Genomic DNA, 24587 nt, shown 5'->3' on the forward strand with positions numbered 1-24587 from the left:
CTTGAGGCCAAAGAAGATGTTAAGTAAACTTAACCCACCCACCCAAATTACGTTGAGACTTGAATACATCTAGAGCTTGGGAGAGAATACCTAAGTCTTTCCTGGTCACAGTGAATTAATGTCTGGGTTAACTGAAACTGTACTAGTTGTATGGAGAACTTTTGGGATACAGAAATGCAAAGGCAACTCTGATAGGCTCAACCATTGAAATTCTTCTTTTGAAACTTTTAAAAAATAATTTCAGCATGCTTGGGGCTGGTGCATGGGGATGACCCACAGAGATGTTATGGGGAGGGAGGTGGGGGGGGGGGGTTCGTGTTTGGGAACGCATGTAAGAATTAAAGATTTTAAAATTAAAAAAAAAACCAACTAGTGAAAAAAAATAAAATAAAAAATAATTTCAACAGATAATTTTTGAGCATCAACTATGTACAATGCATACTTTTGATCTTAAAGTACACCTCTAAAACAGATAATGTCCTTCTGCCTTTTAATAAGTGCTTGCTATTTGTTAGGCATCATGCTGAGTTTTTCCGTATTCTAATTCTTAATCCTGAAGGTGAAACTACTGAAGCTCCAAGAGGTTAAGTAACTTACCCACAGTCGCCAAGAATATATACAGTTCAAATCTCAGTATTTCTCCAAAACCTGAGTACTGAACCACTGCACAATTGCCTTGCACATTTCTAAGGAATCTCCTCACATTATCCACAAGGGAGTTTTTTGTTGTTGTTTCGTTTTTTTTTCTTAAATGCTTACTAAGTGTCAAGCACCATTCTCTAATCCTCATAAAAATCTAAGTATGTGTATCTTAGAGAACAACCACATTATAACTAAACAGAAGACCTTCTTTATATGATAACTTTACCTAAGGTCACAGAGATAATAAACAGAAAGTTTATTATCACAGAAAGTGTGCTGAGCACTTTCCAAATTAAGGAGATATGAATGTCACAGTCTACCAGTCACAGAAGTAGTATATATTGTATAAAATGTCTCCTTTTACACAAAGCCAAGGTAAATCGGATTTCTCAGGGCAACTGTACTACATGTGTAATTTGGCTCACCATGGGATCGGCACAGTAAGATGCTTTTTAATGGTTACTGAAACTTTATTTAACAAATAGTACTTAATCTATTTTTGAGTGTTCAAAATCTCTTGGAAATATTTAAGCTTGTAGAAAATTCCTGAACTCTGAAAATGAAAATTGTGCAGCACGACTGGAATGTATTTTGTGTTGTTGATTCTGATGAAACAATGTGCGCTATGTCATTTAAAATACTCACATTATTTCGAATGTCTTCCTTTCAACTTCCAGTAAATATTTCTCAGCAGGCATGTGTAAGGGATAGTTCTAGAAAATAACAGGATCAGTCAGAGTCACTGGCTTCAAAATAGAGCCTGAGTGCCACCCTGGAAGAAGTGTCATGATTTCACTGTATCTCAGATGAGTGAGGTCTGCTGTTGAACGTTTCTGACACTGAAAATGTTAAATCTTCTATAACTCCATATGGATTGTTGACAAAAGAATTGGCAGTGTCAGTAATAACAGTAATAGAATAATAAGCCAGTGGCATAATGAGCATTACCTTTACATATTAAAGAATATCATGGAAAAGAAACTTGCAGCCCACTCCAATATTTTTGCCTGAGAAATCCCATGGGCAGCGGAGCCTGACGGGCTCTAGTCCATGGGGTCGCCAAGAACTGGACACAACTTAGTGACTAAACCACAATAACAGCAATAAGTGCTCTATTCTTCACAGATAGTATTTTGTAAAATCATCATCATATGCAATAGGCATTGTTATGCCAGTGTCAACAGGAAAAAATGCACAACCTCAGAGTTGAGAATTAGGTTTCATTTTGTGGTCTTATTGAGGACTATAGCCTGAGATGGCAGCCTCTCACAGAGCTCTGAGGGAACAGGAGGCAGGATATGTAGGAGTTTTGCTGAAAATACAAAACAAGAAAACCCATGGACTCAAACATCAAAAGATTGCTCCTAATCACAAAAAATCAGCATCTCAGGTTAATGAGGTTAGTGCATTTCTATGTACCAGAAGATGCAGGAGTCTGGGCTTATTGAAAGCATTCCTTTGATATGCATCTTAACTATCTAAGGCCGGTATCCTGTGTTCTCCATCCTGAATTCCTCGCAGGGCACACCGTCAGGGACAGCTGCCGTGACTGATGGCTTTATGAAATCCTTCATTGACTGAAATGGCAGACGACATCCTTTGTCCACACTAGTTTCACAGCCGTAGAAACTGCTATCAGGAGACTCAGCTATCTTTTAAGATTATGAAGCTACAGAGCAGTAGGGTGGCTTTGACACAGGTCCAGATGGCTCCATAGCCTACGCTCTTCATTCTAGTAGATGGCCGCCTTTCTCTGCATGTCCAACCACCCACCATCACCCAAGCCACCTGGGGACCCAAGTGACAGTCATATCCTTGGTATTGTGAGAAGTCAGTCCACACACAAGTGCATCTGTGGCTTAAAACTAACAGTGACCATTCCCAGTGTAAACAGTACAGAGCTACCAGCAGCCCTATATTTTCCATCAGACCATCTGAAGTCTCAGCATCAAGTACAGTACGCTGACCAGAGCGTGTGTTTGAAGGAAGGCAAGCTGGGAAACTATTTTTCCCACATTTGTTGCCTGAAAGAGATATAAGTACTCAGATGCTGTAGACCACTTATTCAGAATTAATTCATTTAGGAACAACTTTTCTATTTTGAAAAGTGCAATTCTACTAAATTTCTGGCAGCTATTCATGATAAATGTAGAAAATATACTCTTTATTTTCTTTTTAAAAAATTAGAATTGACACTAATTCATTCAGTATCATTCATAAATCATAGATATATTCATATAAATATTTATAGCAATATTCCCCAAATATTTGATAAGCACTTCTTCTGGGCATTCTGCCAAGTGTTCAGTGCTGAGGTGAGGGATGCTGTGAGAGGACACTTTTGATTCTAAATTGAGTCTTGAAGGATAAAGAGAAGTTATCTCTGTTTAATGGAAAAGATTCTTTTGCTTTATATTGGCGGTGCCATGTGGCATGTGGAGTCTTCGTTCCTTGACCAGGAATTGAACCCCCTCCACATGCAATGGAACCATGAGTCTTAACCACTGGATTGCCAGGAAAGTCCCAAGAATTTCTTAAATGTTGGAAAATGTAAATAGCATCTTAGCTAAGTGCCTTGTATTTGGAAGGTGTGTGTGTGTGTGTGTGTGTTAAGTTCACTGATACGTTAACAGGAAGGATATTAAGGAATATTCATCTAAACAGCACTAGTTCAGGAGTGAATCTGCATACCACAACACTCCAAACATTCTGTCTATAAATAAATGTCCTCATCCAAATCTTAAGTAACTCAAGTGGTGTTGATGGATATGATTTTGAACAGATCTAGCTTGTTTCTCTGTGAAAAACAAGAGAGTAAAACTTGTTTTACTCTTAGTAAAACTTAGTTTTACTCATAGAACCAACTGTATACACCTATGCAGGCAGGATGAACTGAGGTCACTTATATATCAGGTGCTAAAGTAGGTAGTTACTGAACTTGTTCCCAATTGCTCCAGATTGTTCTGGGTTTTCTCTTTACATATGGCTATTTCTTCCATATACTGATGAAAGAGAATTCTTATTTAGGTAAACACAGTTGACAGAGGCTTAATAGATGATTTACACACATAGGGTGATCAGATGCATACCAAGTACACACTTCACAAATTGAAACAACTCCTCCACCATAACATAAAAAGTAGACCTCTTAGCAGTGCACTTCCATTTCACAGTCAAAATGTGATTTTTAAAGGGGAAGGGAACTTGATGCCATTTTTAGTCTTGCTGTGCAACAAGTAGCAACATTTTTCATTATTTATTATCTATTTTTGAAGTTTTCTTACAACCAAGGTCTTTTAAAACAACTTTATAAATGAAGATTAAGCCCTATATCATCAATAGGAAAGTTCTGTAACTTCTGTATCCCTCCACAATGTCTACTGTTGAGCTGTGGAGGCAGTAGGGTGGGCTGCTCCTTACCAACTCACCTTTACAAATTTGCTAGGTTAAAAATAAAAACATTGCCCGCCTTGAATATTATGCTGAGTCTGTGCAGAGCTTTTCCAAAATTTAAATTTAGACCACACCAAATTTCAAATCTGTTCTGAAAAGTCAAGACAATGTACAGTGGATAGAACATGAACTCTGAAGTTCTCGAGACCCAAGGTCACAACTTGCGTTAGGGGTTTTAGCTCTGAGATATATGTGCTTAGTCACTCAGTCATGTCCAACTCTTTGTGACCCGATGGACTGTAGCCCGAGGTGTCTCTGTCCATGGGATTTCCCAGGCAAGAATACTGGAATGGGTTGCCATTTCTTCCTCTCCACCCAGGGATCGAACCCTTGTCTCCTGCACTGCAGATAGATTTTTTACAAATGAGGCACAAGGGAGGCCCCTCTAAGATATATACTGGGCAAGTAATACAGTCCCTCTGAACTTGATAGTTTTACTCATAGAACCAACTGTATACACCTATGCAGGCAGGATGAACTGAGGTCACTTATATATCAGGTGCTAAAGTAGGTAGTTACTGAACTTGTTCCCAATTGCTCCAGATTGTTCTGGGTTTTTGGGTTGAAGTAGTCAGTTCAGTCTGTCAGCAAATATCTGTTGTTCTGTCATCAAGTCGTGTCTGACTGTTTGTGACCCCATGGACTGCAGCATGCCAGGCCTCCCTGTTCCTCACCATCTCCTGGAGTTTGCCCAAGTTCATGTCCACTGAATAGGTGATGCTGTCCAATCATCTCATCCTCTGTCACCCCCTTGTCTTCCTGCTCTCAATCTTTTCCAACATCCGAGTCTTTTTCCAATGAATTGGCTCTTCATGTAAGGTAGCCAAAGTATTGGAGCTTGAGCTTGAGCTTCAGCATCAGTCCTTCCAATGAATATTCAGTGTTGATTTCCTTTAGGACTGATTGGTTTGATCTCCTTGCTGTCCAGCAAATATTTACAGGGTGCCTGCTGGATGCTGAGCCCCCTGATAGCACTGGGGACGTCTCTGTGATGAGGTTCAGCCCTCATCCTTCAAGGGCTTTTTGTCTGTTTGCAGGGATCACAAAATGATGAGCTTAGCACACTGTGATGGCAGTAAGGAAAGTCACAAAGACAAGCATTTCATGTAAACGACAAAACTGACTCCTTTTTCCGCCCTCCGTGTGGACTGGTTTGGTTTTCTCCTGTTGGCTTGGAGATTTCTGATAACCCTAACCTTTGTATTAGAGTAGCAGATTCCCAGGCTAGCCCAGAGTCAGGACAGTACCAAGAATGACTCTCTTATGAAGTTGAATTTAAACCACAACCCTTAGTCAGCAGTTGATGTCCCGGGACTGTCAGGTTGGAATATCCTCTCCTGAAACAAGTGATATATGAATGTATTTACATTAGTTCTGTGAATTCAGGGAGTGTAGCAGCATTGTTAAGAACTATTTATCTTTAATTGAGCTTTTCAAGTCTGCTAACTTTATGCCAAATTCAGGCAGGGAGAGTGATAAGGGATTGTGGCGGCTTGCTGTCTGCGTGGGAACCTGGAGGCCTTTCAGAACTGCGCTTGTTTTTACTCTAAGCAGAGACGATGCAGAACATGCAAACTGTTGTTGTTCAGCCACTAAGTCGCGTCTGACTCTGGGACCCCGTGGAGCGCAGCATGGCAGGCCTCCCTATCCCTCACCATCTCCCGGAGTTTGCCCAAGTTCATGTCCATTGAATCAGTGATACAAATTGTGCTTAGGCTATTTTCTTGTACTTTTCTTATAGTCTCATCTATTTAAGTACTAGATTATATTTGATAGGTAGGCTTCATTAACAAACGGCCATGACTTTGCTCAAAGGTGGAAAGTGGTTCTAAACTCAATAAAGCCTATGGAACTTCTACTTTTCCTGTGACTATTCTCAGTAAGACTGGCAGAGCAGTCACTTTGTGGTCATTCTGTATAGTAATGATAAAAATAAAACCCAATTATTTTAGCTTTAACTATTTGCATTTCCAAGATGAATGCCAGAGCTTTAGAATAAAGCATGATATTTTAAATTCTGTATAGACATATACATATACAATATAACATACATATAAAATTTACAAACCCAGGTCTCCCGCATTGCAGGCAGATTCTTTACCGGCTAAGCCACAAGGGAAGCCCGTATATATACAATATTTAGTGTAAATAATCTATTGGGCTGGCCCTGGACTAGCAAACCCAAGAAGTTGAAAATAATCAGCCTAACTTAATGGACAGAAAACTGAGTTAGGAGTCCAGGTGAGTGCTTACAGCAACATCTGTCACAGTTTAAGCATTTAATTTGATTAAAGCAATGGTTGATTTCACTTACTGTGTTCTAGAAAGAGCATAGGCTTCAAGAACATAGGATTTGAGGTTCAGCTCTATTTTTGAGTTTTCTCAATATGTTTTTTCATCTGTAAAATAGAGATAATTGTTTCACAAGAATATGTGAGGATTGAGTACAGAGATACATATGCTTGGTCTGTGTGTGTGTCTCTGACTCTTTGTGACCTCATGGACTGTAGCCCTCCAGGCTCTTCTGTCCATGGCATTTTCCAGGCAAGAATACTGGAGTGGGTTGCCATTTCCTACTCCAGGGAATCTTCCCACCCCAGGGATCAAACCTGGGTCTCCTGCATTGCAGGCAGATTCTTTACCATTGAGCTACCAGGAAAGCCCCTTGTTTTAAGTCACTTGCTGTCAAAGCTCTCTCTTGTTTACAAAAGTGGCCAACATGTGCTTCCACTGGCCTCCTTGGCTGAGGCACAGTCTGCTTGGTTGTTCGTGGCAGTCAGCCCTGAGTCTGGTGTTCTGCCAGAGGAGTGTTCAAAGAGTCCTCGAATATTCTAAGGCAAAACTGCATGGCAGGTGCCTGGATTAACTTGATTTGTGTCATCTCTGAGCTTCAAAGGGCATTCTACAAGAGTCAAGAGAACTGTAACCCAGAAGACTTGTGATCTTTAAAAATATAGAGGCTGCTTTTTCATGACTTGGCTTTACTATTAAATAAAGTAATATATTTAACTAACTGGCAGTGACTCTAAGATGAGTTACATTTAACTTCTCACCTGCAATATTGCCATGGTTTGGAGACAGGGATAAATATTTGGCTCTGAAGTTCATTGTCAAAGTGTATCCAGGATTTCAAGTGTTTATCTCAATGAACATTGAAAGTGTGTAAAATTAGGCTACACATGTTATAAGAATTATTTTTTCTCTTGACATTTCTGGCTTTTAGATTCCCAGACCTGGCAGGAAATCTTTTTGGCTCCTCTGCTTCTGATCTAGCTGTTTTCACAAAATGCAAACACATGCAAAAACATTGTAATAAACCTCAATGTTCAGTCGTGTTCAGTAAGACTTCAAAAGATGTTTGCTTTGAACTTGGTTCTAAAGATGGGCATACCTTCACGAGAATGGAAGGTATCTTCTTACCTTCTATGATGTGGTTTGGCCATTTTCGAGGCCCCAGAGTTAGCTTTGTTCTGTAAGGCACATTAAATTCACTCTTTTGGACTAGGAATTAACAGAAATGTCTTCCTATAGAACATTTTGGAGTTCTCAGTCCCACGGGGACAATGGTTTTATACCATAAAGGGAAAACTCTACTGCCTCAAAGAGACTTAGGATAGCATCATGAACTCCACACTCTGTGCCTGGTCTTAGATTTAATGAAGCATCTGTATTGCTGTTCTTAAGGTTGTTGAAGGTTTTTGGATGTTAGGTGATCCGTATAAACTCTTCCATCATTCTCTAGTTTACAAAAAAATGTGAAACTAGGCTGATGGGATTTGGTACATATTGTAGTAAGCAGAGTACGGTTGTGATTCCTTCAGTAAACAGATTTCTCCACATCTTTTCCTACTTTGTTTCTTCTCTAAGTTTTATCAAGATTTCTTGGTAGTAATCGCACTATGAAACATTCTATCCGTCCTAGAAAAGCCTTTGTCATGGCTCTCTTCTCAGACCACTGTAGCTGATGGGACTGAGGTCTCTTTTTGATGGGCGATTTCACTGAATCTCACTCCTTTCTTGTTCTTCTTCTATCTTTAGTTTATTTTTGTCTGTCTCTGTTTTGAAGCCACTATCCAACTCAAAACAAATAGTCAATCTTTATTTATTTATTCATTAGTGGAATATAATTACTTTAGGGCTTCCCTAGGGGCTGAGTGGTAGAGAATCCGCCTGCCAATTCAGGAGATATGGGTGTGATCCCTGGGTCAGGAAGATCCCCTGGAGGAGGAAATGGCAACCCACTCCATTATCCTTGCCTGGAAAATCCCATGGACAGAGGAACCTGGCAGGCTACAGCCCATGGGGTCGCAAATAGTCAGACACGACTTAGTGACTAAACAATAAAAAACAGCAATTGCTTTACAGTGTTGTGTTTTTAAAATATCTTTCTCTAGCTCATATTTGGGCTGTATTTTCTGTGGATCTTAAATAAATATAAATGTTACCTTTCTCCCTATGTCTTGCTACAAGAATCTCCAATTCTGTCATTTCTGAAATGTTTGAAACTTTTCCACAATGTCTTTGTCTTTCTGTGCTTCTAACCACATCTTCTACTACCTTTTGATTATTTAGCACCTTAAATTAAAAATCTGTGCTTCTTTAAAATAATGCTTATTCATTCTATAAATATTTGGGAATAATTTTTAGATGCCAAGCCCTGCGCTAAATGTTAGACAGTGAAGAGTTAGTGTGTTTACTGCCAGACAGCCTCAGTGCTCTTATTGACCAGCCAAGGCTGTGACCTTCATGGGAAGGGCATGGGAAAAGCAGTTCGTTGGGTCAAAGAGACCTGTCCAGCTGGAGCCTGACCATATGCTAAGAACAAGGATCCTGGAATCTGCTGCCCAAATTATTCTAAACTCACTTCCTGGACCTTCATGGTTCCCTTTCCCCTAGTGCATCTTTCCCAAGAGGTCAGTTTTAAGAGTAGACAAGAGACAGACGTTTTGGCAGGGTGTCAACAAGCTTGGGGATGCAAGCAGGGGTATCCACACAAGACTCATGAAGCCCCTTGTGGTTCAGCAGGGCAAGCAAGAGAGAAAAGGGGCAAAATGACATGAAGTTGGGGCCGGCACTGCCTTCCTGCTCCCCTTTTTATGCCAAGTTACAGTGCAGAACTGGAAGGGATACAAGAATAAGGCATGGGAGCATCTTGGCTCTTAGTTCCCTGACTAGGGATCAAACTGGTGCTGCCGGCATTGGAGGCACAGAGTCTTAACCACTGGACCACCAGGAGAGATGACTCCAGGCCGAGGCAATCAGTATAGCTTACTCTCTAGTTGTAGATATCATGGGAACACATGGCATATGGGCAGGGGCAACTCAACACATGGGTCAGGGAAGTCTTGCTGAAACAGTGGCACCGAACTTGGACTTGTTCAGAGTAGGATCTTCTTAGGTGGCCTCCATGTATGGATGTGAGAGTTGGACTCTAAAGAAAGCTGAGAGCCAAAGAATTGATGCTTTTGAACTGTGGTGTTGGAAAAGACTCTTGAGAGTCCCTTGGACTGCAAGGAGATCAAACCAGTCAATCCTAAAGGAAATCAGTCCTGAATATTCATTGGACAGACTGATGCTGAAGCTGAAGCTCCAATACTTTGGCCACCTGATGCAAAAAGCCGACTCATTGGAAAAGACCCTGATGCTGGGAAAGATTGAAGACAGGAGGAGAGGGGACGACAGAGGATGAGATGGTTGGATGGCATCACTGACTAAATGGACATGAGTTCAAGCAAGCTCCAAGAGTTGATGATGGATAGCGAAGCGTGGAATGCTGCAGTCCATGGGGTTGCAAAGAGTTGGACATGACTGGGCAACTGAACTGAAGTGGCATCAGGAAGAGGTCATGAAAGAATGCACAGAGGGATGGCTGAGGAGGGAAGGCAGGACAGGAAGGAAGGAAGGAAATAGTGTGTAAAACAGAGAAACTGACTGGTGGGGGTGTGAGGAGATTTTTCAATATGCTGGCAGTTTGTGGAGGGTCTTGAGTTGAAGGACAGATGGTCAGGAGCAAAGTCCTGTTAAGGATGCTGGCTCACTCCTTTTTCTCATCAATTCATTTCTCTTGACTTGTGTTACTTGCTTCTTTCTCCTTCTGATGTTATAGGCTTTTTAAAGTCCTTTTTTATCTCACCATTGGGCTTCCCTGGTGGCTCAGATGGTAAAGAACTTGCCCGCAACACAGCTAAACCTGGGTTCAGTCCCTGGGTCAGGAAGATCCCCCAGAGAAGGGAATGGTAACCCACTCCAGTATTCTTGCCTGGAGAATCCTATGGACAGAGGAGCCTGGTGGGCTAAAGTCCATGGGGTTGCAAAAACGGGGACATGACTGATTGACTAACACTTTCACAGTTCATTTCACCATCAGTCAACCTTCATTTACCCTTGAATTTACTGCTGAAAATTTATTTATATTTGAGGTCATTCAAAAATTACCTGTCATTGAAAGTGCAAGATTCTTTTAAAGTGACTTTTAATGAGAATGAAAATAAGAATAGATGAGTTTAAAAAAATAGCATCTGATTTCCCCATAGTCAGGTTCCTTTTCTGGCTATATTCTTTTTTATTAATATTTTTATTGGAGTGTAGTTGCTTTACAATATCATGCTAGTTTTTACTGTACAGAAAAGTGCATCAGCTATACAAATACATGTATTCCCTCTTTTTAAATTTTTTTTTGTTTTCTCTTGCCATTTATGTCGCCGCAGAGCATTGAGTAGATTTCCCTGTGCTATACAGTAGATTCTCAGTAGTTATCTATTTTATACATAGTATCAATAGTGTATATATGTCGATTCTAGTCTCTCAGTCCATTCTACCACATCCCTCCCCGGCTATATTCTTGAAGAATTAAGCATATTCCTAGTTTTCCTACCTTACATAGTATATGGTTGGTTTTCTCTTTCTTTTACTGAAAACCTCCTAATGGTAGCACTAATACTTACTATCCTGATTAATAATGGTGACAGTCCATGGTGTTATCACCATTTACAGATGAGGAAACTGAGGCCCAGTGAAATTTTTATGTAACTTGTCCAATGCCCATAGGCATAAGCAGCACAACTGATGTCTAAACACATATTTGCTTGACTCCAAACACTGTACCCTTGCCTGTTTAGGAGGTTACCACCTTTAGCCTCTTTCCAGCAATACGTAGAATCTAGGCCAAGTCTTAGGGACTTCTCTGGTGGTTCAGTGGTTAAGACTTCGTGCTTCCAATGCAAGAGGCACAGGTTCCATTCCTAGCATCTGGGAACTAAGATCCCACATGCTGTGTGACTCAGCCAAAAACAAAACAAAACTGCCAAATCTTAGTCCAGTGACCAGCCTGCGTTAAACCCATATTGTGTGTGTGCGTTAGTTGCTCAGTCGTATCCAACTCTTTGTGACCCTATGGACTGAAGCTCACCAGGCTCCTGTCTGTCCATGGAATTCTCCAGGCAAGAATACTGGAATGGGTTGCCATTTCCTTCTCCAGGGAATCTTCTCGACCCAGGGATCAAACTCGGAATGTTAAGCAAAAGAAATACTGTAGTAGGTTAAACACAAGTGGTGAGTTTGGACACACTTGTGAGAGTTGCCTTTTCAAATTATCCTAGAAACAATAGGTAAACTTTCAGAGGTAATACTGTGATACTTTGAGTCAGTTAAAGACCTCTTTTATCTTCCCCTCCAAGTCACTTCTCTGATTTATTTGGAAGTCATCTCTGTTTCTTGGACAGTTGATTCTGTTTCTACACATTTCCCCCAAGCATGTCACAACTGTCCTAGCCACACTGCTGATGACATCAGTTGTCGAGTTTGTGACAGGCTAGATAATGTTAATTCATGCATTTGGTTTATTTGGTTTGGACCTTAATTCTGCTGATATGCTTTTTGGACTTTGTAAGGAATCAGTTAAAAAAAAAAAAAAAACACCAAAACATTTAGCCCTTTTCAAATAAGTGTGTTAAATTTCAAATGGAATTTTGCATTATACTACCTGCATTTATTTACAAGACATTTTTCCTACAATGAAGTTTTCATTTTTCTTACAATGTTTAAGTTATTCTGTAGCCCTTTAATGTGTATTAAAATATTCAAAGGTGTCTGAACTGTGTGACTGATCTTTTTTTTTATTGTTGAATGAAAAAAATCAGAGACATATGTTAAAAGAAACCAGCACAAGATTGTGTCCATGTAATTGTGTTCAAGATTGGGTCCATGCAAACATATTTCTCTTGGTTATAGAAATATGTTTCCCTCAGTGTGGAGAAATGCCGAGTATTATTACTTATCAAAAACACTGATCATTTTTTTAAATTAAGGAAACATGAACTGAGAACAAGAGAGACCTAAAGTCTTGGCATTTCATGAGCCTTGGATATCAGTTTTCCTGCAGGCGCCCATCTGAGTCACAGTTCAGGAAGTTGGTCACCTTAGCCATTTAGGCATTTTGCAAAGACACAGGTTAATTTAATTTTAAAAGAACACATTGTATGTTTGGTTTAAATTATGAGACTGACATTCGTTTTTCACCGACCTCAGAGAATTTATACAGGTACTTTACAGATTCCCGAGTGACATCTATTGATTTTTTTAAAAGCTTAATGGAACAGAATTTAAAAGCTTAATTATTTCAAATGGTAAAAATCAAAATTGCCAACTGATTTTTATGAGGTCACTGTTATAATTAGATTAGCTTAAGATTGAATCAGAATGATAAGAGTATCCTTTAACTGCTTTTCTAGATATATAACCAATAATTACCTTTTTACATAGAACAAAAGATTTAGCTTAAATGGGGAATTGGGTATGTCACCATGTAGGTAAAGCCAGCAATAAATAGAACTTTATAACATTTCGCTCTGATTTTTTAAGAGTTTTGGCTGGACCTTACAGTTATGCCTATAAAAATATAGTTTAATATTAGAAATGGCTGTTTATTTTCAAATATCTTTTCATTACAAAATACAAATAAAGAAAATCACTCAAATATATGTCTTAATTACTTTTATAATGAGAATATTACTCAAATCAAGAAATGACGCTTTGCCGGACAACTAAGGTATCCTTTCAGTATACCCTCTCCCAATCACAACTTCCACCTATCTCCACAAATAAAAACTATTTTAACTTTTATAATAATCAACCTGTGCTTTAAAAGTAGCTTTATCACCTAAATGTGCATCATGCTCTGTGCTCAGTTGTGTCCAGCTCTTTGTGACCCCAGGGACTGTAACCCGTCAGGCTCCTCTGTCCGTGGGATTTCCCAGGCAAGAATATTGGAGTGAGTTGCCGCTTCCTGCTCCAGGGGATCTTCCTGACCCCTGGGTCAAACCCGTGTCTTTTACATCTCCTGCACTGACAGGTGGATTCGTTACCACTGCGCCATTGGGAAGCCCTGAGCATGCATTCTTTGGCACTACTCGTAACCTTTTGTGTGCTTAGTCCCTCAGTCGTGTCTGACTCTTTGTGACCCACTGCACTGTAGCCCACCGGGCTCCTTTGTCCACGGGGATTCTCAGGCAAGAATACTGGGGTGGGTTTCCATGCCCTCTTCCAGGGGATCTTCCCAACCCAGGAATCAAACTCAGGTCTCCCTCATTGCAGGCAAACTTTTTACCATCTGATACACTAGGGAAGCCCCTATTGTTAACCTCGCCAACTTTCAAAAGTCAGATATGTCTTTTGTCTCTCTCTTTTATTTAATTTATTGGAATATAGTTGCTTTACAGTTTTGTGTTATTTTTTGCTGTGTGGCCAAGTGAATAAGTCATACATAAACATATGTCTGCTTTTTTGGATTTCCTTCCCGTTTAAGTCATCGCAGAGCACTGAGTAGAGTTCTCTGTGCTCTACAGTAGGTTCTCATTAGTTATCTGTTTTCTACATGCTATTTTATTATATGTACATCAATCCCAATCTCCCAGTTCATCCCACCTTTCCTTTCCCTGCTTAAGTCTTTTTTAAACTTTATATTACTCTTCCATTTTTTACATTTTCTTACAATTTATCTGTAAAAGAACCCTGGCCACTGTCAGATTTTCTTCAGTCTGAATTTTGCTGACTTCATATTCTTGGTGCAATTCAGTGGGCTCTTCAATTCTCTATATTTTCCTATATTTATCCAGAAACTGGATAAAGCTCCTCTTTGGCATGACAAGAGGAGACACATGATATCTAGTTGGTTTTTTTTTCCTCATGTTATCATCTTAGCAGTCATAGATGCTTGATACCAATATCTGTTTATTCACTGATAGCTGAAAAGTGATGAAACTTTAATTTCATCACTTCCTTTTGTATTTATTTGTTGGAATGCTTTTGCTAAGAGACCCTTTCTCTCAAGTTACTATGTAATTGGCCAGGAATACGGTTCTTCTAAGAAAGGCAAGGATGCGTGCTTGATTTCTCTCCTTTACTTGCTAGTTTTCAAGATGATGAAGATAAATAATTCTTTCTTTAAGCTTCCTCGCATTTGCTTGTGGGTCATTCCATACTACCCCTGGTAGTCTCTGATAGCTGGCTTGCTGTCGGGTAGCACAAGGTATTCCAAGCTAATATTATATGTATCCTGCCCCAAATATTGGATCAACGTGTTTTGTTTTGTTTTTTTTGAAAAGTCCTAGTTTCTTGAAACTGATGTTTCAAGACCTCAGTCTGGATACCAGGGATACTCATTGCTCCTGAGTTATTATTTCCAGTGTCTTTAAAAAATTATTTATGTATTTAGTTAGTTTTGGCTGGGCTGAGTCTTCCTCGCTTCATGCAGGCTTTCTCTAGTTGCTGCAAGTTGGGGCTACTCTCAGGTGTGGTACTCTGGCTTCTCATTGCAGCAACTTCTCTTGTTGCAGAGCACAGGCTCTAGGGACTCAGGCTTCAGTAGTTGTGGCCTATGGGCTCAATAGTTGGAGCTCCCAGGCTCTAGAGCGTGGGCTCAGTAGTTGGGGTGCATGGGCTTAGTGGCTCCATAGCATGTGGGATTGTCTCAGACCAGGGAACAAACCCATGTCTCCTGTATTGGCAGGCAGATTCTTTACCACTGAGCCACCAGGGAAGCCCTGTTTCCAGTGCTTTTGAGTGGACAATTAGTTCACGTTGACACTTTCAATTCAAAGTAGAGAGTGCTAAGACTTAAATGTAAACTTTTTGTATTATAGCTTTAGCTCCTTTTTTTCGTACCAACAATTCTCAACTATAAAGGTGATATTAGAATTTAAAATATTCCATAATAACTCATTTGTTTTATTCCATGTTATATATAGGAGTCTCAAGATAAAAATATCAGCCTATCTACCCATATAAAATGTACTGAAAAAAGTGCATTTACCTTTTCTATTCTCTCCCCAATTTTTTAATAGTTGTACAAAATCCACACTGTCAAGAAGATATAGCCAATGCATAATATATTCTCTGCTTTTCAGCTGTCTTGTGGTCTTAGGACAGGTAACTCTATAGTTAATGCTCACCATCTGTTTTTAGATCTAGGCATTTTGGTTTTCTGAAGTTCACTCTCCATTGGATTACTGGGCTCACATTTTCTTTCCTTCAGTATCTTAAACATGTTACTTCATTTTTCTACTGTTATAAAATCACTGCTGTTAAAGTCTAATGATAATCTAAGTTTTTCCCTTGTAAATCATACAATATGTTTTTTTAGATGTCTAAAGGACTTTATTTTTCTTTAAAATACAATTAATTTCCTAGAGTATATCAGTCTGGTTCACTGTTCCCAGGTATGCAGTGTCATTTTCAGAGAAAGAGGGTCTGTACTGATGCTATATTTGTTCATGAGATTGTAAACAAAGTTTCAGAAAAGATATTTTTCAACAATATGAAAAGACATTGGGGTCAATTAGAAAGAACATCTGTTCATATATTTAAGTCTGAAAGCACAAGTTAGCTATTAATTTATTGACTACATCAGTGATATAAAAGACTTCAGAACTTGCCCAGAATTTTTGATTTTCTAAATTGTGGCACCCAATTTTTTACAAATTGGACCTAGATCACTGCCTATTGTCTTAGACATCAGTAGTAGTTGCCACCTGTCAAATTTGCTGAAGTTTGGAAAGTTGAACTTTAATATTTTTATCATCTATCACAAATTCAGTAACCCTGTGTAATGCACTTTCAAAAACCCAACAGGGAATTCCCTGGCAGTCCAGTGGTTAGAACTTGGTGCTTCCACTGCAGGGGGCCCAGGTTCCATCCCTTGCTGGCATGGCCAAAAGACAAACAAATTACACACACACACATACACACACACATACACACACACATACACCATATAACCATTTTATTAGCAGCTATATTACAGCAAAGTATAGTATAAAATTAGGAAATGACATGATATTAATATCTGTCTATCTCAAAATGCAATATATATTTCAATGCATGGTGTATTGGTGATTTTCATTGTAATACTTGTGGCTTCAGGTATTTGCTGTGTTGGATCTAGGCCCTTGTACAGAATTTTCCTTCTGCTTGGTATGAGTCCTCTTCCTTATTCAGTTCCTTCATCTGGCTAATCGACTAAGTCTTTAGGACTAAGCTTAAAAATAACTTGCTCAGTTTTAATCTTTCTCCTTTGACTCCTTCATCCTATGTTATCAAGTGGTTATAAAAGTTCCCAGTACATAGACGTTCTCAAAACATGCTTGTTTAATAAATGAAAGACAAGATGCCTTTTCCTCCTGTTTTTTTTCCTATAGCACGTTGGGCTTACCTGTGTCAAGTAACTTTTGCTCTATCTTCTAATAACTTGTAGATCTGTTTTCTCAAGGTAAACTTTCTATGGTAGGGATTAGTTCTTATTCACCTCTTTGTCCCCAAGCCTGGTAAATTGTGTGACACAGAATAGGTGCTTCATAAACACTTTTTTTTTTCATTTTTTTTTTTCATAAACACTTTTGAAACAAAAGAGTAAAGTGTCATGGGTCCTTTAGGTTCAGAAATGTCTTGGCCGTTTATATGGCGCTCCCATTCTTCTATGGGTTATAAGTACCCCAGGTACTTCTTAAGAGAGTCTCCTCTGTATCAAAATTATTTTTTAGTTTCATTTGAAAAAAAGTGGGAAGAAAGAACACTCTGGTGGAAGTAGGGTTCTCTTGGAACTTTCTCTGAAGGAAATGAATACCAGAGGTATTATACATAAAATGTTTGAGAATAAATGTACCCTGTATGCAAGTGCAAGTCTGTACATATTTTGTTTAAAGATTAGTAAGAGAGGAACAGGAAATACTGATAGAAAAAAGAGCAGCCTTGTATGCTGGAAAATGGTGATCGATTTGGGAGAGTGTGAGTCTAATCCTAGTTCTGTCTCTAGAATATTCCATCTTACTAAGAATGCTTCCTTAATTGGAAAAAAAGCTAGGAGAGTGACGAGAGCCTTCCATCTCTTAACAGCCATGATCCCATGTCATAAGTTAAGCAATAATCATATCAACCTCTTTTTTTCCTTTCGCTGAGTTTATATTTTGTAATTCACATTCAAAGCACTTTTATCTCAACTGTTGGTTATATTAAGATTCATGATAACTGAAGCCACATTTCAGGAAATACCTTTTCTTCCTTTTTTTTTAGGCACAGTTTCCATGTATTCTGCCCTTTCCTTCCTTCACACTCCCCGGTCTGCCTCCCTTCTATCCGCTTTCTTCTCTTTGTGTGTTCAAGGGAAATTGCATTTAGGTACTTTTGATTCATTTCCAGGTGATTAAAATCATATTATGTTCTTAGAATGACTTGATATCTAAAACGCCAATTATTTAAAACGGAGAAAAAGATGACCAAAGTTGATAGCCTTGTGCTTTGGAAGTGGTTTTATTTCATTCGTACCACCAGTAGGGTAAGGAAGAAAGTCAGCATGGCAGCAGCGCTATGTTGGAAATGGGGAAGCGAGGACAGAGTTGTTGAATCAAACCTCCTAACCAGTGCCATCTCCTCTGACCCCAAGACTTAGAGATTCTGATGTCTTGTTCTCTATTTGGTTCACTTGGCTCTGTGCCATGTTTATCATCGTCTCTCAAAAGACCCATTCCCTCTGTTTTCCTCCTAAAGTTTTTTACTTCATGCTCCTCATTCATCAGTGCTACCCATGTCAGTGATCTGAGAGGTGGTTACAGCCAGACTCCAATCTGTGTGGCCTTTGTAACAAATCATGTTGTGTGGGTTGCTCCCTTTTCCCTGGTGTAGATATTCAAAAGGACCTGGCACTGTGGGAAAAAGAAAGCCATCGAGAAGCCCTGGAGGATACAGGCTTTTGTTACATCTGGTCATCAAGAAAGCCCTCAGTCATCACCAGGTCTAGGTCAGATTCTGCAAGTTTCCAGACAATTGGGGAAAACAACCACGTTGCAGATCCAAGGAAAACAAATCGTTTTTCAGCGAGCACCTAGGGACTGCTCTCCAGCATCTCACTGTTAGGCCTTAGCTGTTGGCCCTTCCAAAATCTCATCCTCTCATCCCTGGGCTTCCCAGGTGGCTCTAGTGATAAAGAACCTGCCTCCCAAGGCAAGAGACAGAAAAGACGTGGGTTTGATCCCTGGGTCAGGAAGATCCCATGGAGGACGGCATGGCAACCCACTCCAGTGTTCTTACTGGAGAATCCTCTGGGCAGAGGAACCTGGAGGGCTACAGCCCATAGGGTTGCAAAGAGTTGGACATGACTGAAGTGACTTAGCACACACGCATGCCTCTCACCCCAACAGCACAGGCAAAGAGGAAAGGAGTGTTGGCAGAAATGCACTGGTTCTGTCAGGAAGAAGAGCCAAATTGGAAGAACCCACAGCATTCTTTCCAGACCAGTTGTCCAAATGAGGGGAGATAGTATAGTTAATTCAGCTGTAAAAAGCAGTTTATCTGAAAGTAATTTTCCATCCCTGTCTGCCTGCTTTGATTAAATGTCTCACAGTTTGGGGGATTTATATGGATTTGGTTTTTCCTAACAGTTTATGCTTTAGTTTAAATAAATATAAGTATCCTATCTCTTTCATTATCTTCTCCATTAAAAAATCCCACAAACTTGGAAGCATTTGAAAACATTTAAACTATAGCATATTAATTTTTTTTGCTAGTGAAAACCATAATTTGTGAAAAAATATGACCCCATCTGTGATTTTTAAAGAATCCCAGAACTTTATTCCTAGATTAATTTTTGTTGTGAAAAAAAAATATATATATATATATATTTTAACCCTCTGAAAGTGCTTTGGGGTATGTGAAGTTGTGAAAGTGTTAGTTGCTCAGTCATGTCTGACTCTCTGCGATCCCACACGCTGTATCTCGTTAGGCTTCTCTGTCAATGGGGATTCTCCAGACAAGAATACTGGAGTGGGTAGCAATTCCCTTCTCCAGGGGATCTTCCCAACCCAGGGGTTGAAGCTGGGTCTCATATCACCATTTTTTTAAAAAAACCTAAAAAGTGAATTTAATTTTTCATTTTAGAATTTTCATTTCAGCAAGGTATAAGAGTGTCAGGGTTGACTCCAGACCCAGCAATGGCTCCTGGCCTTTAAGCGTTGCTTTCTGCAGCCCAGCCTTCTTTATAGATCAGATTGGCCTGAGGATGCCTTACCCTCAAGTTGTAGTAAAAAAATCAATGAAATAAGATCATGCATACGAGAGCCTTGAAAAGTTAAAAAGGAGGGTCTTTGAAAAGTTATAGAAACAAATGTAAGCTTTATTCATATTTATTTACTTATCTTTTAAACACACATGGTGTCCTAGAATTTATCATTTCATGGTATCTCAGAATTTATTTCCAAATGTTTCTGGCCATGAAGTATAGACGTATATCTTTTTCTAAACTGAATCACTTTGCTGTACATCTGAAATGAACACAATATTGTAAATCAATTATACTTCCATATAGTTATGTATATAGGTGTATATATATGTGTGTGTATATATATATAAATTTTATATGACTTGTTACATATATATTTATATAATGCTAGGTCTTCACACAGATTTATTAAATACAGAATTAGTGACTTTTTTACTAGCCTAGTTTTAAGTACATATTTATGAAGTTAATAACAGAAATTTGGATGCCAGTCATTTAGCATTCAGTACTAAGGTGTCGTTCGTGGCTCAGATGGTAAGGAATCTGCCTGCAATGCAGGAGACCTGGGTTTGATTCCTGGGTCAGGAAGAGCTCCTGGAGAAGGGAATGACTACCCACTCCAGTATTCTTGCCTGGAGAATCCCATGGACAGAGGAGCCTGGTGGGCTGCAGTCCATGGGGTCAAAGAGTTGGACATGATTGAGCGACTAATGCCTAAGGAGTAGTTATTATAGCTCCACTAGATGGTATTTCTTTATATGACCTAAAATCCACCTGAAAGATATATTGTTGCCTTGAAAAAATGATTTCCTTCCGAGCAAGAGTTTGTCGAACAGTTGACCCCACAAGTATCAACTGAGGTGGGGCTTCCCTGGTGACTCAGTGGTAAAGAATCCGCCTGCCAGTGCAGGAGATGTGGGTTTGATTCCTGGACTGGGAAGATTGCCTTGAGAAGGAAATGGCAACTACTCTTGTATTTTTGCCTGGGAAATCCCATTGACAGAGGAGTCTGGTGGGCTACAGTCCATGAAGTTGCAGAACAGTCAGACATGACTTAGCGACTAAACAACAACAATCAAAAGAAGTGGTGGGGGAATAGTATAGATTTAGTGTTGCTCCCAGATTCTACTAGTTTTCATGACTCTTCTTTTGTTCCTTCTCTTTCTCCTGACTTTTTCAACCTCTCTTCCTGTCTGCCTCTAGGGAGAAGCGGTCAGTGGAGGACAGTCGTTGAAAAACTACATGGAAGAAGTGAGTTTTCAGGTGGTCTTGTACATGGTCTGAAATCAGTCTATCATATGGGGGTGAAGCACCCATTTGGGCTTTCTCCATCTGCCTATAGGGTTTCCAGTCTATACCCATTCACTGGTCATGCCTACAAAAAAAAAGACAGTATTTATAGTAGGTTATCAAAATGGTGTTATGTTCCTCTCTGGCGAGGAGATCCTATAATTAATTCATCTTGGATATGAATGTAAAATGGTGTAAACCTAAAGCTATTGTTTATTTTCATTCACAAGCATTTGTTGATATCCTAATAAATGAGAAACACATGTTTTATATTGGCTGTGCACAACAGAATAAGACACGATCATTGCTCTTACGGAGAGAATAAGCTGTACCAAACTGGCATTCATTCATGTGATAAATGTTCATCAAGGATGTTATCCCTACAAGTCATTAAGCAAAGTGCTATCTTGACAATAAAAATGTCTGGCAGACTTTTGTTGCAAAAGCATTGAAACTCCTGGCTTTATTTTGGAGATAGCCAAGGATTCTCTGTGTCTCGGGATGTGCTTTTGCTGTCTGCAAACTGCATTTTCGAGCTCTCTGATAAGCCAGTAGACAGACTCCATAAAACTTGGTCTGAAGCCAAACCATAATGGTCACTAAATTAGCCATCTGAATCTTTCGCAGGTGAAGGAAACTGGGAAACAGTTTGGCAATGAAGTCATAGAAGTAGCAAATATTTGGTTTGAATATTGCTTCTCAGTGAGACAGAAACTGTTTCTCTAAATATTTTATTCTTACATGCATGAATCCATTCAAAGACCATTTTGAATGACCTGCTCAGTGTAGTAGGTACTTCACATATTTATTCAGAACAGTGTACCCATACTTAAAGTCACTCTTGCTTCCAGATATCATTTGAAGAGGACAATTCGAGCGCATAGCACCCCCTTTAAGTTTCTAACATCCCTGGTTTGCATGTTTGTGTGGAGGTGGTTGAAATTTTACCAAAGGCACATGGAGAAAGGATAGCAAAAGGAAAACAAAGAAATAACTAGGTAGATGTTCTGAACTCAGGTTAGAAATCAAAATATATGGGGCAAAAAAAAAAAAAAATTGGAGGCTTGGTGCGTCAATTTTAAGTTTCAGTTTAATGTACTTGATGTTGAAATCTAGATAAATACATTAAAGCAATTAATGTTTCCCAAGAAGATAGAGATACTATTTTCAGTATATACACTTAGAACCTCTCTTTAGGATTCCATGGTTGCTCAAGCCGTTGGTCAGCATTCCCCACCAGGGACTAAGGGTAGTAGGTCACCTCCACAAAAATGTGCCTAATACCTTTTGTAATGTGTCCTGTATGGATCTAGTACTGTAGAGAAAGAGAACCGTTGAGATGCCAGTACGGGCAAAGGGTTGCATATGTGATAGAACTTTTAAAAAGAGACAGTCTAATTTTATGATTCTTATCCAAGGAAAAGATCCTTATTTTCTCCATCATTATACATGTGCAACCTAAATGTGCATGTTATATGCAATGTGTAAATGCTTTACGTGACAAGGGCTTCCCAAGTGGCTCAGTGATTAAAAAAAAAAAATCCACCTGCCAATGCAGGAAACACAGCGACTCAGGTTCAGTCCCTGGGTCGGGAAGATCCCCTGGAGAAGGGAATGGCAACCCACTCCAGTATTCTTGCCTAGAGAATTCCATGAACAGAGGAGCCTGGCAGGGTATAGTCCATGGGGTCACAGAGTCGAACACAACTAAGCAACCAACACACATCGGAAGCACTAGCAGGGCATTTCTCCTCAGTGTGTTCCTCTGACCAGTGACACTGGATCCCCTGGGGGCTTGCAAGAAATGCCAAATCTCAGCACTCACACCAGATCCAGAGAGTCAAAATTTACGTTTCTACCAAGAATTCTGTGTGATTCATAAATACCCTACAGTTTGAGAAGTGCTGCCCTGACGTCTTCTTTCCGATGCTATTTCTAGAAAGTAACTGTATACATCATGGAAAATCCCCAATTTTGTATAACAGAGGTTAAGGAGAAATTCTTATTAATAAATTTATTTATTTACTTTTTTTTCATTCACTCTCAAGAATAGTATTTGTTGGTTGATTAGGGTATATAATCTCTCTAGCTTCTGAGATTCATAGCTCACTTTCAGTATGACTGTGTGTGAGCTACCCAAGGTAAGCCTTACCTTTCTAGAGGGTCAGTAACACATAGTATTTTTGATCTAATATTGGTTAATATTTAGATTTTAGCTCTTTTTAAAACCAATAAACAATCATCCTTTACATAAAAACTAAGTATGACCTTAATTAATGAACTATTATAATTTATTGATAGTTTCTTTTTTTGCAGATGTTAATCATTCCATTTGGTCTGCAGAAAATATATATTTAAACTCTTCTTCCTTGCCGGTGCAAAAATGTTGAGAATGTGGGGAATAAAATGATAGTCTTTGTTTCTTCTCACTTACACTCTTGTTTTGCTTTTGCCCTCCTTCTTGTTAGTAGAATCAGCAAACAGTGAGGAGCAGTATTTATAAATGTTAGAAGCATTGAAGTTAAAAGTGATCTAGCAAGCATTTGCTTTTATTTAGTATACACTAAAACTCAAATAAACCATAGAGTTTACATTTTTATTATATTTAACATTTCTTGCTAAAATTTGAACAGCTCTTTGTACATCAAAGTCCCCCCCCTTTTTTTGTGTGTGTTTTGTAAATTTAGTCTTATAATTAGATAGAATCATAACCACATGATGTTAGGTAATTTTGTTAAGACCTAAATCAAAACTAAGGAGACAATATGGTCTCCTCTAAACGTAAAGCTAAAATGAAATGTCTATATTTTTAATGTATTATTTATTTTTTCAGACAGGATTTGTATTTTTGGCCAAATGAAAAGAAGATATTTTATAATAGTTTACTTCTCTTGATCCTCAAAATGGTTCTAACAGTTTAAAAAGAAATTATTTGTTCTTTACATGTAAGGTACTTAATAACTCAGGGTAGGAATAAGATTTTCACATTGCAAAAATCATAGCTGTTAAAATTATAATGTTTAAATTCACTCAAATATATATATATATAATTGAAAACAACTTAAAACCAAATACTTGTAAAGCTTGCCATACCTTTTGTAGAGAAGCTAAACCATTTAAAATATCACATTTCCTAGAGGAGTAATTGGAAAGTGGCATACAATATGGGTTTCCCTGGTGGCTCAACGGTAAAGAATCCTCCTGCCAATGCAGGAGACCCGGATTCAGTCCCTGGGTCAGAAAGATCCCCTGGAGAAAGAAATGGCAACCTACTCCAGTACCATTGCCTGGAGAACTCCACGGACAAAGGAGCCTGGTGGGCTACAGGTCCATGGGGTTACAAAAGAGTTGGACATTACTTAGTAACTGAACAACACCAACAAGCATAGTATACTGCTAATTATTAGAGAAATGTATTCATTTGCATATGTATTCATCAGATAGATACTGTCAGTTTAAATGATTGAGTATCTGTAAAGAGCTCAAGACTGAAGTTAATGATTTTTTAAACTTGTTCAAGAGCAGCTTCCCTGATGGCTCCGTGGGAATCCATCCACTTCCAATGCAGGAGCCACAGGAGACTTGGGTTCAATCCCTGGGTTAGAAAGACCCCCTAGAGGAGGAAATGGCAACCCACTCCACTATTCTTGCCTGGAAA

The 24587-nt window shown here is 39.1% G+C and overlaps 1 protein-coding gene across 6 annotated transcripts in view; it reads left to right on the forward strand.

The window, feature by feature from the left end:
• C9H8orf34 (chromosome 9 C8orf34 homolog) overlaps positions 1 to 24587 on the forward strand; it is a 337664-nt gene that overhangs the window by 285842 nt on the left and 27235 nt on the right. For 4 of the 6 annotated variants that reach the window (XM_069600208.1, XM_069600209.1, XM_069600212.1 and 1 more), the window contains one exon: positions 20843 to 20890. The exons of the other annotated variants lie outside the window; for them this stretch is intronic. In XM_069600208.1, coding sequence (XP_069456309.1) covers positions 20843 to 20890 — 48 coding nt within the window. The remainder of the gene's footprint in view (positions 1 to 20842; positions 20891 to 24587) is intronic. 6 annotated transcript variants of the gene reach the window in all.

Source organism: Ovis canadensis, chromosome 9, assembly GCF_042477335.2.
Source record: "Ovis canadensis isolate MfBH-ARS-UI-01 breed Bighorn chromosome 9, ARS-UI_OviCan_v2, whole genome shotgun sequence".
NCBI classification, from domain to species: Eukaryota; Metazoa; Chordata; class Mammalia; order Artiodactyla; family Bovidae; genus Ovis; species Ovis canadensis.